Source organism: Myxocyprinus asiaticus, chromosome 11, assembly GCF_019703515.2.
Source record: "Myxocyprinus asiaticus isolate MX2 ecotype Aquarium Trade chromosome 11, UBuf_Myxa_2, whole genome shotgun sequence".
NCBI lineage: Eukaryota > Metazoa > Chordata > Actinopteri > Cypriniformes > Catostomidae > Myxocyprinus > Myxocyprinus asiaticus.
The window spans coordinates 27,203,420-27,221,140 of record NC_059354.1 but is presented as its reverse complement, the minus strand read 5'-3'; the positions used below and the strand labels follow the sequence as shown (position 1 = coordinate 27,221,140).

At 39.6% G+C, this 17,721-nt stretch overlaps 1 protein-coding gene across 8 annotated transcripts in view; it reads right to left on the bottom strand.

The window, feature by feature from the left end:
* Positions 1–17,721, bottom strand: part of LOC127448118 (glycosyltransferase-like domain-containing protein 1) — a 125,966-nt gene that overhangs the window by 59,110 nt on the left and 49,135 nt on the right. For 6 of the 8 annotated variants that reach the window (XM_051710425.1, XM_051710423.1, XM_051710424.1 and 3 more), the window contains 3 exons: positions 13,044–13,153; positions 12,063–12,207; positions 145–215 (listed from right to left, as the gene is read on the bottom strand). In XM_051710425.1, the coding sequence (XP_051566385.1) occupies positions 145–215; positions 12,063–12,207; positions 13,044–13,153 (326 nt within the window). Of the gene's footprint in view, positions 1–46; positions 216–12,062; positions 12,208–13,043; positions 13,154–17,721 lie in introns of all 8 variants that reach the window. The other 2 variants (XM_051710428.1, XM_051710429.1) reach the window with 2 other exon arrangements.

The window sequence follows — 17,721 nt, the reverse complement described above, 5'->3', positions numbered from 1 at the left end:
GATAAATAAGTCATTATATACAGATATTATGTAAAGTTGAACATACCAGCTTTGCCTATGACAATGAATCTTCTTTTGCATATGAAATCAAGCTAGTTTTATCATCACTGGCAAATCCTAAAATTGAGAGGATAAATTCTTTACCAGGGAATATTTCAGGATAGACCAAAGCCTTTGGGCACAGGGGGTAGCAACCACAATGTACGGCTTCTAACCTGAAAGAGAATATTTATGTCATATAAGGTTCAATTCCATAGGGCATTAGTGCTGTATTGACCAAGTGTATTGAAATGACTTTGGTCAATTTTCCGATTAGCAATTTCTGAAACAGCACCATAGACATTCTAAGCAAACAACAAACTAAAATATAGTTGGTAATATTTAAACAAAGCCATCATTAACTGGAGTGGGCCACGAGAATTTTCCCAGGGTCTTTGTTTCACTTACCCCTTCTAGCACCCTGGACTATACCTTGGTCAATATCAACTGTTCAACACACCAGACCAAAGTGTTTTTAAGACATTTTTCTAATTGAAATATATAATGAACTCTCTTGATTCTTTTTCATAATTATGGCAAAGTTTTGCACACTATCTCACGTTTTTGGTACATCAAATAGTTCAATCTAGGGCAAACTTTGCTCCCAACTGATTCAACTTATTTGAACCCCTATTGCTGGCAGTGGAAATGACCGGCTGTTTAAATATTTTGTAGAATGGGTATTAATATTTAATGATTCTATCCATCTCTTCCTTCACCATCAGATCCTCATCTCATTTCCCATGCTAAAACCATGCATATTTTAATATCCGATTAGCTCTCTGCCATTCAAGTCTGAAATTTCAAGGTTCTGATTGAGCAATGGGACAAATCTTCTCAATCAATTCCATGGATCTGCGCAAATGGCCCAGTGTCTTAAAGTTGTGTTTTACAGTGGATTGTATCACTACATATTTAATGGTAACTCATATACTGCTAATATAAAGCACTCAGATCTGTAACATAAGAAAAGAGCATACACATATATATATATATATTGATGGCATAGGGCACTTCAAGGGATAGTTCAACCTAAAAATAACAATTATTTCATAATTTACTCACCCTCATGTTTCTTCAAATCCAAATGACTTCCTTTCTTCCATCGAAAAAAAAAAAAAAGGAAACTGACAGTCTCAGTTATCATTCACCTTCATTGCATCTTATTTCCATACATAGAAAGTAAATGGTGACTGAGGTGGTATGTCCCTAACATTCTGCCAAGCAGCTACTTTTGTGTTATATGGAAGAAAGTCATATGGGTGAGTACTGATCACAGAATAACATTTTTTGGGTGATCTCTTTATGAGGAGCAATAAAGCAAAACACATCACCTTGCTATAATTTCTTCACAAACGAAAAGAAAAACAAGAGCCCTCCTTAAGCAAACACCAGACAGTGAAGAGTTAGTGTTGTATTACCTCCTTTGCAACATCAACATCCCCTTCCCTGATCAAATTCACAGGGAACACTGTAAATCAAAGTGGCTCGGCAGGAGTTTATGACAGCCCATCGTATGAAACTGATTAAGGTCAGTCCCATGTCAATGCAGTTAATGTGTGAGCGTGCAAATGCTTATCAGGCTTTTCATCTCAAATATAATTAGGCGATCATTCTGCTCGGCTGCCTTACAGTTTTACTGCAGGGCACGGATGGGCGTCTGCTGACAATTAATCAGATTAGGCTAATTTCCACAATAACGAGGACAAAACACGGTGGACAAAAGTCCCTTCGCTTGGCGTGGAGCTGACCAATGAGGCACAAGGACTGATCGGTGAAATCGCTTGTTGGGCAGGTGAAGTTCTGAGGTCTTACATTCACATGACAAACAATCTGGCCTCTTTTTCATTTAATCAGTTCTCTGTTGCAATATTTGTACTGTTCCAAAACCTGGTGAGCTGCCAGACTGATCACACTGTGAATTCGGCTGTAGTTTAAAAGTTTTGTTGCTGAAATCGGTCAGTGTTTACCGAAATTCAAATAACTGCCCTGCTCGTTGCTGAAAGATTTAAAGTTGTATATTTACTTCATGCAGAGTGATCACACGAGATCGAAAGATTTAGAATACAGTGCATAAATAGCATGGGTTATATTATGATGATTTTTATGATGCTTTTCTCATTTTCTGAGCTGCAACTTGTGAAACTCACTTTATGTCACACAGCAAACAAAACAATGAGCAAATGAGCAATAAATAAAGCAATGAGTTAATGATGACAGATATTTTTTTATTTCTTTTATCCCCTTTTCTCCCCAATTTGGAATGCCCAATTCCTACTATTTAGTAAGTCCTCGTGGTGGCGCGGTTACTCACCTCAATCCGGGTTGTGGAGGACAAGTGTCAGTTGCCTCCGCTTCTGAGACAGTCAATCCGCGCATCTTATCATGTGGCTCGTTGTGCATGACACCGCGGAGACTCCCAGCATGTGTAGGCTCATGCTACTCTCCGCGATCTACGCACAACTTACCACGCGCCCCACTGAGAGCAAGAACCACTAATCGCGACCACGAGGAGGTTACCCCATGTGACTCTACCCTCCCTAGCAACCGGGCTAATTTGGTTGCTTAGGAGACCTGGCTGGAGTCACTCAGCGCACCCTGGATTCGAACTCAAGACTCCAGGGGTGGTAATCAGCGTCAATACTCGCTGAGCTACCCAGGCCCCTAAAATCATTTAATATTAACTAGGGCTGTCAGTAGATTAAAATGTTTAATTGTGATTAATCTCATAATTTTTCATAGTTAATTGCAATGAATCTCAGATTTTAAAAGTAGGAAAATTGTATTCTATATATACTTATTTCCTGTCATAATGCATTTATTTGTTCTTTGGCAAGTCTGATGTGTGGCCGGCGTGTACACCGGTACATCACCGTAAGCATCTCTCATTCAGACATTGCAAATGGTTTTTATTGTTTTCTGGTCTGATTTAAAAATTATTAAGTAGAGCAGACAGCAGGTATTTGATCAGTGCTTGAACACACACATCGCATGAGGACATAAATGAAAAACACATAACTGTAGAGTCTCTTTATTCCTCCTGTCCATTAGACTTTGATCTTATGAAATCGGGAACAACCTCAACTCTATGTAGTAAGAGTCCCAAAGGAAAAACGAGTCTAAACTGTTTCCTCACACAGTGGAGGATATTTTCACTTAATGCATATTATGGCTCAAAATAGTCAATGCTGACTTAGGAGAGTGAATAATGTCATGACATAATTTTCGTTTTTGGGTGAATTATCCCTCAAACTCCCCTGTGCAGAATGAGGCCTGCTGGACTCTTACACCAGGCCTCATGGTGCCTTCGGCATTATCTAACAAATTATTCAAAAGTGAAGCACAGGTGACTGAAGATATTGATTCAGGCTGTGCTCACCACATCAAGGGTGGCTTTCAAAGGTCCCTTCAACACACATTCAGTACCCTCCTCACTGTGAAATCCCCCCAGAGGGAAAGGACAGGCCTATGGGATTGAAAGCAACCTTTCAATTAAGCCAAGAACATTTCTGGGCCTGTTTGGGTTTTGGATAATGACATGGTCAAAGTAATCTTAGAGTAAATAAGGAGTATTTACTCTGAGATAACTGAAAACCTGGTATGGTGGAATTTGTATCACTATATTAGATTTGAAATTTTGTTATTGTTTCATTTAACAGACAAACAGATGTGCCTTCTTCTAACAATTTCAGCTGATTTGTCACAAATTTTTCAGATGATCTGGCACTGATTCTTGTACAGCAATTCTCAAATGTACATAAACTAAGGGGAGTTATTGTGAATTAGTGATGTCAAAAGGACCAGTACCAAGCCGATTCTAAATAAATAAAAATAACAATGCCAGACTTTCTACAGTATCAGTAGTACAAAGAACGGACTCAATTCAGCAGCCACGTGTTGTCTGACTAAATGCTCATTTTAGCATTTAGAAATGGACTTTCAACCAACTGAGTTTACTATTTGAATATTAAACAGATTTGTGATCTGTGCATTAAACCTAAATACAGCCTTATAGACCTACCTTCCTACACTGTCTATTATGTGAATAATATTAATCAAACAACCGCACTGTCAAAAAAAAAAAAAAGGAAAAAAAAGGAAAACGCTCACTGCTCTTATTTCTATGTTCTGCATTACTGAATGTATACTTGATTACTAGGAAAACCATGAAGCAATATTTACTTAACTGACAAATACTTGAAGGCTACATGCCATTGTTTTAATTTAATTTGTAATATTTATATTTAAAGCTGCACTACGGAAGATTTTTTTTCGATTAAATGTATCAAAGTCTGAAAGACCATTATTGAGTGAGCACATTAAAATCTGTTTTTAAAACCCTGTCTTTTCCTTACCTTGATTCACTAAGGAAAGCATACACATTTTTTATTTTTTATTTTGAGCTGTCGGGTCAGATTTGGCATGAAATCCAACCCGAAAAGAACACAAAGATGGCGCCGCGGATGGCCGCCTCGGTGTGGAGCTCTCCAGTTCTTTTGTTGTTTTTGTTTGTTTGTCCTGTGTTTAGTAATCTTTTTCCAATTAGTTTAACCAGGGACGAACTGCTGAACATTCAGCAGCACATACCAGACAATCTTTTCCCGGTTTTTGACCATTCGTATGCTTTGCTGGACATTTTAGTCAGAGGCGCAGCTGTGCTGTTCAAGAGACGCAGACGAGGGAGATGAGCTGGCGCAATGGTCAAGCTCCGTCGCCATGGCTTTCGAACAGCCTTGCCCAAGTATTAATCTAGCAAATCTCCGCTCTCTTCCTAACAAAACGGACAAACTACATCTCCTCACCCGTACAAACAAGGACTTTTCAACCTCTGCTGCCTTGTGCTTCACAGAAACCTGGCTGAGTGAAGCCATTCCGGACAGCGCGTTACATTTGCCAGGCTTTCAGCTGATCAGAGCGGATCGCATCATGGAGTTAATGGGGAAAACGAGAGGCGGTGGAACATGCTTTTACATCAATTAAAGTTGGTTTACAGATGTAACAACCTTAAAGAAGATGTGCAGTCCTAATATGGAAGCACTCTTTATTAACTGTAAGCCTTCCTACTTGCCGCAGGAGTTTTCCTCATTTATTCTGGTGAGTGTTTATATCCCACCACACGCATGCATGAGCGCCGCACTGCAACTGCTGGCTGATAAAATATCTGATACAGAACAACAATACCTGGACTTAGTTATTATTATTCTTGGGGATTTTAACAAAAAAAAAAAAAACTCACACATGAACTGCCCAAATACAAACAGCACATTACATGCCCAACCAGAGACAGGAATATACTGGATCACTGCTACACAACAATAAAGGATGCATATCGCTCTGTCCCAAGAGCAGCTTTGGGACTCTCTGATCATAGTCTGGTTCATCTTCTTCCAACCTACAGACAGAAACTAAAATCTGCTAAAGTAAGGACTGTAAAGAGATGGACCAATGAAGCAGAGCTGGAACTACAAGCCTGCTTTGACTGCACTGATTGGAGTGTTTTTGAGGCTGTAGACACCAATCTGGACGAGCTCACAGATACTGTTACATCTAAATCAGTTTCTGTAAGGATATGTGCATTCCTACTAGGACTTGCTTAACATACAACAATGACAAACCGTGATTTACAGCAGAACTCAGGCAGCTACATCAGGCCAAAGATGATGCTTACAGAGATGGGGACAGGGTCTTGTACAATCAGGCCAGGAACACACTGAATAAGGAAATCAGAGTGGCTAAAATAAACTATTCTGATAAGCTGAAAAACACGTTTTCAGCTAATGACCCTGCATCAGTGTGGAGTGGCCTAAAACAACTTACGAACTACAGAGCTCCTGCTCCCAACACTGTAGGAACCAACAACTGGCTGACGACTTGAATGTGTTCTACTGCAGATCTGAAAGGCCCAATCTCACACCTCACACCCGCTCTGACCTCCACTTCACACAAACACCAACACCTCCTGCAACCCCCCTCCTCCCCCCTCCTGCTACTCAACAAGCACTTAAGATCTGTGAAGGAGAGGTGTGCCATGTCTTCCGAAAACAAAAGATAAGGATATCACAGGGCCCAGATGGCGTTTCACCCGCTTGTCTTAAATCCTGTGCTAACCAGCTGGCCCCCATCTTCACACTGATCTTCAACAGATCACTGGAGCAGTGTAAAGTCCCATGCTGCTTTAAATGCTCACTCATCATTACTGTCCTAAAGAAACCAAAATTCAGAGGCCTTAATGACTACAGACCCGTAGCCCTGATGTCTGTGGTCATTAAATCATTTGAGAGACTGGTGTTGAACCCACCTGAAGGACATCACTGGACCCTTTCTAGATTCCCTTCAATTTGCTTAGAGCAAACAGGTCTGTGGAAGATGCAGTCAACATGGGATTGCGTCATATCCTGCAACATCTGGACAGACCAGGGACATATGCAAGGATCCTTTTTGTGGACTTCAGTTCGGCTTTCAACACCATCATCCCAGCTATTCTCCAGACTAAATTACACCAACTCACTGTTCCCATGTCTATCTGTCAGTGGATCACCAGCTTTCTGTCAGACAGGCAGCAGCTAGTGAGACAGGTGAAATTCACTTCCAGCACCTGTACAGTCAGCACAGGTGCCCCCCAGGGATGTGTGCTCTCCCCACTACTCTTCTCCTTGTACACAAATGACTGCACCACCAAGGACCCCTCTGTAAAGCTCCTGAAGTTTGCATATGACACTACTGTCATCGGCCTCATCCAAGATGACGATGAGTCTGTATACAGAAGGGAGGTTGAACGGCTGGCTCACTGGTGTAGTCAAAACAACCTTGAGCTGAACACGCTCAAAACGGTGGAGATGATTGTGGACTTCAGGAGGAACACCTCAACACTGACCCCCCTCACCATCCTAAACAGCACTGTGGCAGCAGTGGAGTCATTCAGGTTCCTGGGCACTACCATATCACAAGACCTGAAGTGGGAGACCCACATTGACTCCATTGTGAAAAAGACCCAGCAGAGGTTCTAAGTTCAACCTGCCACAGACGCTGCTGTTACAGTTCTACTCAGCAGTCACTGAGTCTGTCCTCTGCACTTCAGTAACTGTCTTGTTTGGTGTAGCTACGGAAACGTATATCAGAATACTACAAAGGACAGTTCGGACTGCTGAGAGGATTATTGGTTGCCCCCTGCCCTCCCTTCAAGAACTGTACACTTCCAGAGTGAGGCAAAAAGCTGGAAAAATCACTCTGGACCCAACTCACCCTGCCCAATACCTTTTTGAACTGTTGCCTTCTGGCTGACGCTACAGAGCTCTGAGCACCAGAACCGTCAGGCACAGGAACAGTTTTTTTCCCTCAGGCCATCCATCTTATGAACAGTTAAAACTGCCCCATTGAGCAATAATTATGTGCAATTCACAGCTTAGTCTTTTATATTATCCAACACATCCTACCTCTTCTGCCATTACATTCCCTTGCACTGTATATAACGGATTTGTATTTGCACTGCGTGTGTGTATATATATATATATACACACACACACACACACACATACAACAGTTAGTTCTGGTCCTCAAATCTGATTGGACAAGAGATGTTACATGAGAACTGATGGTCTGACACCATCAGCAATCAGACGCTTCTCTGTGTGTGTATCACTCCGCTTGTGTTCGTGCTGTTCTAAACTAAAGTGTAAGTATAGTGCATATGTGTTAAGAGTTACTGTATAAGTGTCCCTTACATGTTTTTAAATTTAAAAAAAATTTTTTTACATTACATATATTAGCCAGCAGGTGTTGGCAAAAGATAATTTTTATGTGTAATATGAGCCAGTTGCTGAGGTGAAGTGAATCCACGTCAGCCACTGTTTACATACAACAGCACTCATGATCGCTCATATACTACTACACGACTAAAGCTAGAAAATAGCTTTAAACCGCTTTAACAACTTCAGCATTACAGCTCATCACAGCTGAGAGACACAACAGACAGATTAATTACACAACTCAAGGCACTTACCTCTTACCGGACTTTCCACATTGGAGAAAAAGTACTGTTCAAAATGGCAGAGAAGATTGCGGTTTCTATAGTGATCGACTCTTGCACACCGGCTAACGCAAAATAGGGAGAAATACCCCCGCTTGGACGACTATTTTTCAATAGCTCCTTGAAACAATCACACCGTCTTTTTCCAGAGCAGCCTGTATTTCTTCTGAGGTTACCTGTGGGTTTTTCTTTGTATCCTGAACAATTCTGCTGGCAGTTGTGGCAGAAATCTTTCTTGGTCTACCTGACCTTGGCCTGGTATCAAGAGATCCCCGAATTTTCCACTTCTTGATAAGTGATTAAACAGTACTGACTGGCATTTTCAAGGCTTTGGATATCTTTTTATATCCTTCTCCATCTTTATAAAGTTCCACTACCTTGTTACACAGGTCTTTTGACAGTTCTTTTCTGCTCCCCATGGCTCAGAATCTAGCCTGCTCAGTGCATCCACGTGAAAGCTAACAAACTCATTGACTATTTATACACAGACACTAATTGCAATTTAAAAAGCCATAGGTGTGGGAAATTAACCTTTAATTGCCATTTAAACCTGTGTGTGTCACCTTGTGTGTCTGTAACAAGGCCAAACATTCAAGGGTATGTAAACTTTTGATCAGGGCCATTTGGGTGATTTCTGTTACCATTATGATTTAAAAAGGAGCCAAACAACTATATGATAATAAATGGCTCCATATGATCACTATCCTTAAATAAAAGTCAGTTTTTTTGCATGATCAGTCATATTTTCCAAATCAACGCCAAAATTTCACAATTTCTGCCATGGTATGCAAACTTTTGAGCACAACTGTATATATATGCTGTGATTCGGCCGCAGGTACGAGGCCGCAGGTAATCACAATCTGACATATATATTTTTTCTTATTGTGTATTCTATATATACTTTATTTTCTATTAAATTGTCTTTTTTTATTCTATTTTTATTAGTTTTTTATTATTATCTCTGTCTTGTTGCTGTATTGTATTGTTGTGCACTGGAAGCTCCTGTCACCAAGACAAATTCCTTGTATGTGTAAGCATACCTGGCAATAAAGCTGATTCTGATTCTGAAATTGCAGGCATATGTCATTTGTTCTTGCATGTTTATGTCATGTCCATAAACACTGAACCGAAGGGCCAGCTAGAGTGTCGCGTGTGTAGTGGCTGGGGAAGGTACGGCTGTTCGGTCAGTCGCAGTTCAGGATAGCAGCGGCAGGACATCAGTCTCCGGATGGATGTTTAATTGTTACATTTTGGCGAAGTTGTTTACTTGCTATAATGCTTAAATATGTTTTCTGGAAGGGTTGTTGAAGCTTATATTGGTTGTCATGCTTTAATGAATTGAACATTACTTGGGAGATAAAGTGTTTGCCGACTGCGATGTGCCTTATTCCAAAATGGATTAAATTCATTATTTTCCTCAAAATTCTATAAACAATACCCCATAATGACAACATGAAATAAGTTTGTTTGAAATCTTTGCAAATTTATTAAAAATAAAAAAATGAAAATATCACATAAGTATTCACAGCCTTTGCTCAACACTTTGTTGAAGCACCTTTGGCACCAATTAAAGCCTCAAGTCTTTTTGAGTATGATGCTACAAGCTTGGCACACCTATTTTTGGGCAGTTTCTCCCATTCTTATTTGCAGGACCTCTCAAGCTCCATCAGGTTGGATGGGGAGCATCGGTGCACAGCCGTTTTCAGATCTCTCCAGAGAAGTTCAATCGGGTTCAAGTCTGGGCTCTGGCTGGGCCACTCAAGGACATTCACAGAGTTGTCCCGTAGCCACTCCTTTGTTATCTTGGCTGTGTGCTTAGGATTGTTGTCCTGTTGGAAGATGAACCTTCGCCCCAGTCTGAGGTCCAGAGCACTCTGGAGCAGGTTTTCATCAAGGATGTCTCTGTGCATTGCTGCATTCATCTTTCCCTCGATCCTGACTAGTCTCCCAGTTCCTGCCGCTGAAAAACATCCCCACAGCATGATGCTGCCACCACCATGCTTCACTGTAGGGATGGTATTGGCCAGGTGATAAGCAGTGCCTGGTTTCCTCCAGACATGACGCTTGCCATTCAGGCCAAAGAATTCAATCTTTGTTTCATCAGACCAGAGAATTTTGTTTCTTATGGTCTGAGAGTCCTTCAGGTGCCTTTTGGCAAACTCCAGGCGGGCCGTCATGTGCCTTTTACTGAGGAGTGGCTTCCGTGTGGCCACTCTACCATACAGGCCTGATTGGTGGAGTGCTGCAGAGATGGTTGTTCATCTGGAAGGTTCTCCTCTCTCCACAGAGAAACGCTGGAGCTCTGTCAGAGTGACCATCGGGTTCTTGTTCACCTCCCTGACTAAGGCCCTTCTCCCCCGATCGCTCAGTTTGGCCGGGCGGCCAGCTCTAAGAAGAGTCCTGGTGGTTCCAAACTTCTTCCATTTACGGATGATGGAGGCCACTGTGCTCATTGGGACCTTCAATGCTGCAGAAATTTTTCTGTACCCTTCCCCAGATCTGTGCCTCGATACAATCTTGTCTCGGAGGTCTACAGACAATTCCTTGGACCTCATGGCTTGGTTTGTGCTCTGACATGCACTGTTAACAGTGGGACCTTATATAGACAGGTGTGTGCCTTTCCAAATCATGTCCAATCAACTGAATTTACCACAGGTGGACTCCAATCAAGTTGTAGAAACATCTCAAGGATGATCAGTGGAAACAGGATGCACCTGAGCTCAATTTTGAGTGTCATGGCAAAGGCCGTGAATACTTATGTACATGTGATTTTTTTTCGTTTTTTATTTTTAATAAATTTGCAAAGATTTCAAACAAACTTCTTTCACGTTGTCATTATGGGGTATTGTTTGTAGAATTTTGAGGAAAATAATGAATTTAATCCATTTTGGAATAAGGCTGTAACATAACAAAATGTGGAAAAAGTGAAGCGCTGTGAATACTTTCCGGATGCACTGTACATGGTAGTTCCCCATGAATGTACAGTATACTCATCTCAAGTTGTTTATTATGTACAGATTTCAAAGCATTGTTATGTATGTATTAATTTGTTTAGTGTGTGGCAATCTTTCTATTATAACTTTTCTGTCACATAAACGATTAAAGAAAATGTTTATAATTGTAGTTGTTATATTGCATTTTTCTGCATATTATTTTCATGCTTGATGAAGTATACAGTATTTCATCCCCATCATTACTGAATCCTGTTTTTGTGTTTTAAGTTTTATTGTGTGCATCGACCTACTATTGTAGTATTACTTGCATTGTCCACCGAGGCTGTAGATTGTAATATAAAAATAATTAAAGGTCTTCAATTGAACTCATATCAGACACATAACCAGTTTCACCTCTTACATTAATGTGTGTTATACAACACAAACATTAATGTGTAGTTGATAAAACACTTGAATGAGCATATTAAGATATGTAAATAAGAGTGCTGTTTATCTTCCTCAAAATAATATCATAGGTTATGAATGTGTAGTCGAATAGCATAATATCAATGTGAAAATAGAATGCCATAACTTCAGATTTGCAGGTGAATATCTCTGAATGATCACAGGCAACCTCAACCCATGAGAATTATCCATGCAGAAGAACAGTCCCGAAACAATCTGACGTAAAATGTTCCTCCGCAAGTTACTTGTAATTTTAGGTTTCAACCACAGATGTCGGTAGAGAGCCAAAGTTCCGTAGAGTAGATTTAATGTAATAATTAAATAAAGGAGTGTGTTCAATAGCATATTAGTTGCAACTGAATATTGCTGTGGTATCTAAATTGCTAACCAGTTATTGATAATGACTTATGAAATTTTGGTATAACAACCACATCGTGAATTATGCTGTAATTTACTCATATAAATGACTAAAATTTACTAAAAATGTAAACCTTTCGCTAAATGTCATAATAAAAGCAAACAACACCGTTACACAACCACCATAGTGACTTTATGTTTGAAAGAACATATTTCTGTGGCAGACACCAGATGAAACTCACATCGCTACTCCGAAAAACTCGTGCTTGGCCGTGGAAACGACGACATCTGCTTGGCACAGTGCTTTGAGGTAATCTTCCTTACTGGGCATGAAACCCCAGTGCTGGATGTGGTCAACCAACTGTTCTTTGGCTTCTGCAAAGATGTCTATAGTGGGATGAAAGGGAGAAAAGGACAGAGGCCTCAATATCAATGTGTAGTAATTAGTGGAGAGAGGGATGTTTAAAATTTTGGTCATATTTTGTGAGACATCATAAATTTGGACATAAAATGGCGAAGGGCACAAATAATCAATAACATGATTCTATTAGCAAAATCAAAATAGATTAAAACCGTTTCAACGTGATTGCCTTCCGAGCAATCGTAAACATAATTTCATAACATGAGCCACCTTTACGATCTGCTTATTTCTTTTGCTCCAGCAGCTGTTTATGCCACAATAAAAGTTTGCATCTCAATATAAGAGATTGTTTCCTGTAAGTCTCGTTTTGGCAGTGCTAGTCAGTGTTGGAGTGCTCATGCATGTAAATTAAATTAACAGAACGCCATAAATACTTAAGACTGTCCGAAAGATATTAAAGTGTAATTGTCCACTAATGAGTGTATTTTGCCAATGAAAATGCTGCCTGTGTGCGATACAAACAGACAATCTTTGAACTTATCCAGCTATCCAATTAACAACTTTGTTTTAAAGTTAAATAAAGTACATGTGATTACATTTATACATGATCCCAAAGGTGTCATTCAGCTAAATCATTCTATGAAAAGTAGGGAGAGAAAGGGAGGAAAGACTAGTGAGTAAACAAAGAAATAAACAATAATAATTTTGAGGGTTTTTTTTTTCTGTGTTGTAAAAGTATTAAAAACCAGTACCCATACTAATAAAAACTAATACTCAGTCCATAACTTTTATGTTTGTGTCTAATTTAAATACATTTAATTATATTCATTCATTCAAGGAATCCCCACAGCACATGACGTACTTGGAACATCAGTGAAGGTCTCTCCCAGGACAGAAACTTCAAAGTTCAGCTGTCGTTCTTTGAGTTTCAGTAAGGTCTGGAAGAACAGCTGTGGGTCTTTGTCATGTTCCCTTAAGCCAGAAAGACAAACATTTGGAAACAATAACATAATTAAAAATTAATTAATAGTGGAACATAAAAACAATATAATCACCGGGGAATGTTATGGGCCAGACAACTTACTCAAGAGAATTACAAAAATATACAGTAAAAGAAGTAAAAATTGGTGATATGATTTAAAAATATAAATACATTTCAGTGTTTGACATTTTAAATAGATTTTTACAAATTAATGTAAATAAATGTTAATTCTAATACAATTATTTACATCTGAGGTACATGGTATGAGTTCTGAAAGTTCCCCTTCGAATCACAGATGTATACCTTAATTACACATCTGAAAGCTAAGGCCACATGTTCTGTCACTGTGATCCAGGCAGGCCGCTGATTGCTGGTGTGCTTCCATTAAAATTCTGAGCTCTGCCTAGAGATCTGGTCCGCAGCTTTCTCAAAGGCTGGATTATAAGTCAATCACTGGCAATGCTTCATTACTTCAAAAATAGTTCTCTCTGAAGTGTGCCTTCAAATCCAAGGAACACATTACAGTTTTTAATAACATTACACGTGGAATACTTATATAGTACTTTTATTTGATATTCTTATATCATTTTTAAATATATTAAACTGTTTATTAAAGTATTTTTTTTTTTTTTTTTTTTGACCAGTTCCCACTCTCCCTTAGAATTAAACAGGCTGTTCTTTTTTTCTCTCTGCACCTTTAATACGTTTATGTACATGCCCTCCTCGCATGTAAACTGAGATATACTTCACCTCGCAAAAGCTTCAGGTTTACTGTTGGGTAGGATGCAGTTTGCACTGCCTCAATAACAGACAAAGCTTGTTTTACTATGAAATGTTCCACACATATGGTTACAGTTGGACTGAAATGATCGGGGACCTTGTTAAAAATAGACTTCAGCTACTCTCTCTTACCATTGGGATCCTTCAAAAGGATATGCATTGTTTCAAGTGCTATACACATCCAGAAACAGCACAAAGTTTAACAGACAACCCCAAATTGGTTCTTTAGGTGTTTAGGAATAAAGTATCTATCCTACTTCCTTCACATTTTTGATAAGAAGGAAGTATTTAATAGAGATACGATCCCTTTCAATTGTACTTTTTTTCCAATGGGATGCTTAGTAAGTGTTCTTGCCCAATCATATATGATGGGTCTCCTATTTCAGCCTGTTCCACAACTGGATCACCTCATTTTTATTCTACAGTCAAAAAGGCACACTAGCATGGCTAGCCCACATGCAGCCTGTCTAATACAGTAAGCTTGCATCTGAATGACCCTCAATGCATGGGTTTAAAATCCTTCTCTTTGGCCTGAATAGTGCACCTGAAGTCCTTTCAAAATCCTGACAGTTGAGTGGTGTATCCATCAGGCTCATCCACTTGATGAAACTGAGGTATGCTACTGAACATCGGCCTTACAGAGCTCATACACGTGGCACAAAAAAGGGCTTTGACAAATCTCAGAGCTCGTCAGCACTGCCGGTCTGTATACTATTTCTGAGAACGAGCCCCCTTCACAAAAGTGATCATGTTGAAGGTCAAAAACAATTACCAGGGCAGAAGTGCTCTGACAAAAGACACCTCCCACTTGGGTGGAATCTCCTTAGATGAGGTATTAGTGAGGGCTTATTTCCTCTCATTTCCGGTTCTTTTATGTTGCCTTTTCCCCCATGGCTTGACGCTGATTCCCTCATTAATTTTGCAGCCACTTTGATTCGCTACATTGTGGATGTGATTGCTGCTTCCTCTAGACTAAGACTGGTTTGACCTGCAGGGAGGTGAGATGGTGACTGCAGGGATGCCTATTACCCAGCCTGTCAGTCTAGTAACTAAAACAGACTTCATGAGGCCGTGATGCCTTATTTCCTACTGACAGCATAGCGGAGGGTTAATTAATATGTCAGTTATGTTATGCAGGGATTGCTGGGGCTCAACGTGTCTCTCACGCTAAAATTGGGAGAGAGGAGACCCACGAACACACAGACACAAGTTCACAGAAATACACTTGCGGCTGCTGCTTTTCGAAAATGTCAAGATATAGACTGCATTAATGCAGACTAATAAACAAAACAAATGTAGTAAGAAATGAGTAAGTAACAAATATAGTAATGCATTAAGTTTTAGAAAGATTCTAGCAGCTAAGTTTAAGGGCCATGTCAAGCACATACATTAATGAGGCATAAAAAACGTATGGATGACCACAAAAAAAGTTGTAAATGAAACTATAGCCACACTTTGCTTGTATGGACGCTTGTATGAAACACACTGACCAATAGATTGCCACCAAAGTTGCCCTAACCTTGTGAGCAGCATACATTAAAAAATATATAGGGGAGATCAAAGCTAGTTGTCACACTTTTCACTCCAGTGAATATTTCTCAGGAATGGTTTATTTTTGAAAGTCAATTTATAGTCACATTCCTTAAAATTTTGACAACACAAAAGCTATTGAACTTTTACACAGTATTACCAAGCAAAAAAGGCACAGCTTATTGAGCATATATTGACCTTATTAAAAGCTTTACAATTTTGAAACACAAAACAATTCAGGAAACAACAAAAATCTGAAAAGTAACATACAAAAATATCAAACCCAGCTGGAAAATATTGCAATTAATACATGTATTTATCTACAATGGATAAATACATTAATAACATTTAAAACACAAGTGACAACTTGTCTTGGTCTCCCCTATATACTTCATATTTTCCATAACCAAAATGGCAAGTTTAGTCACCCTTTGACCTCGGAGTGCAATGAGACAGAAACCAAATAAAACAAATAAGAACTAGAAAAAAGGATTCTGCAGGGACCCAACGAATCCTCATTAGCAGTCATCCGGTACCACTTAAAAGAATATGATCCTCTCATTTAAACAGCTATGATTAAATATTCCCCTTTAAGTCACACCCATGAGGTGCATGTTTTAAAATTCAAACTCTATTTACTGCAAAAGCATGACGTTAAAGGTTTCAAATCAGAGGGAAACGAAACGGCTAATTAATGGGGCTCTTGAAAGCCCAGGACTCAGTTATCTGTGGATTGATTAGGGTCAGCTAAAAATAGCAGAGGAAGAGCTGTCGGTAAATCAAGACAAAACATAAAACTGCAATCGTGTGGATCCTATTTCTGCTGTTTCTCTGCGGGGAGGGACACAGGATTTGTCTTAATGAGGGAATAACAACTATAGATGAATGGATGTGCAAAAAAAAAAAAAAAGAAAATATATATATATATTTTGACAGTAAACAATTTGTTTTCTGGTTCTTGGCGTTAGATTGTCTGTACAGTTTAATTGGGCATGTTACCCACACTTGACCACACAGAATCAGAACTCCCGTCATTCACAAAGTTCTACTGTACAAATTCCCTATCCCTTACGTGTTTATTACATATTCTGATTGATCTGATTGTGATTTTATCAACCAATAAGAGTGTAGAACTGTCAGCTCGGTTTAACACATTTGACCATATTTAAATCCATTCTACAGAATTCCGCAGATCTGCCTCCCATTAGAGTAGAAAATGCAAAAAAGTCAGCAGACTCCATCTGGGCCTGCACATTACTGTTATGTACCCCTGATTTGTTAGTTTTAATTGTGAGCAAATATCAAAAGTCAAATATTTTCTGGAATTCTGCCTTCTTTTGCAGCCGGGTTGAGTTTCATGGTGGTGTTTTCAGAACTCTAACACAACAAGTCCTTCCAAGTGCAGTTTCTCTCTCATGCTGGTCTCAGTGGCATGGCTTTGGCACTGAGCAGGGTGCAGGAGGAGCCAAGAGACTGGGCACGAGCTGCGCCAGCACATAGTGGTGATGCGTTAGTGCCTGTCTCTTTTTTATTTAGTGATTAGTGCCCACCACACACTCTGGAAGGAACAAGAGATGCACAAATATGTCTGGATTACAAGACAAAAAACACCTGATTGCATTGTGTGATTGCCTACGGAGTATGATAGCTTCTTCTGTTATCGGTTATTCACCCTCATGTTGTTTCAAACCTGTATGACTTCCTTTCTGAGTGTAATACAAAACGAGATTTAGGCATAATGTTAGCCTCCTCTCACTTTCAATGTATGGAAAGAAGTTACAGTGAAGGTAAATGGTGACTGAGGCTAACATACTGACTAACATATCCTTTTGTGTTCGGTGTGAGAAAGTAAGTCAGTAAGTGACTAAATGATGACAGCATTTTCAATTTTGAGTGAACTATCCCGGTAAACTGCTATTGGTTATCATGAAAAACAAGGTTGCATCAAAACCCTCTCCAAGGCAAATGTAGTTCTCAGAAAGAAGACATTTAAGCCCTCATCACATCACCACCTGCAAACAGATGCCCTCTCTGACCATACGCCCTGGTCAGCACCTGCAGTAAAACAGTTCTGTAATCCAACGGATAAAGACCTATCCAGGCCACATGGAGATTAACAATCTGCAACCAGTGATGATGACCAAAAACAAAGGCTGGAAAAAAAGGGAAAAGGATAAAATGGGACACACTGCCAGAGATAATCCAAGCCCCTTCTTATTTTTCTAGCAGCTCTCACCCCACGTAAATC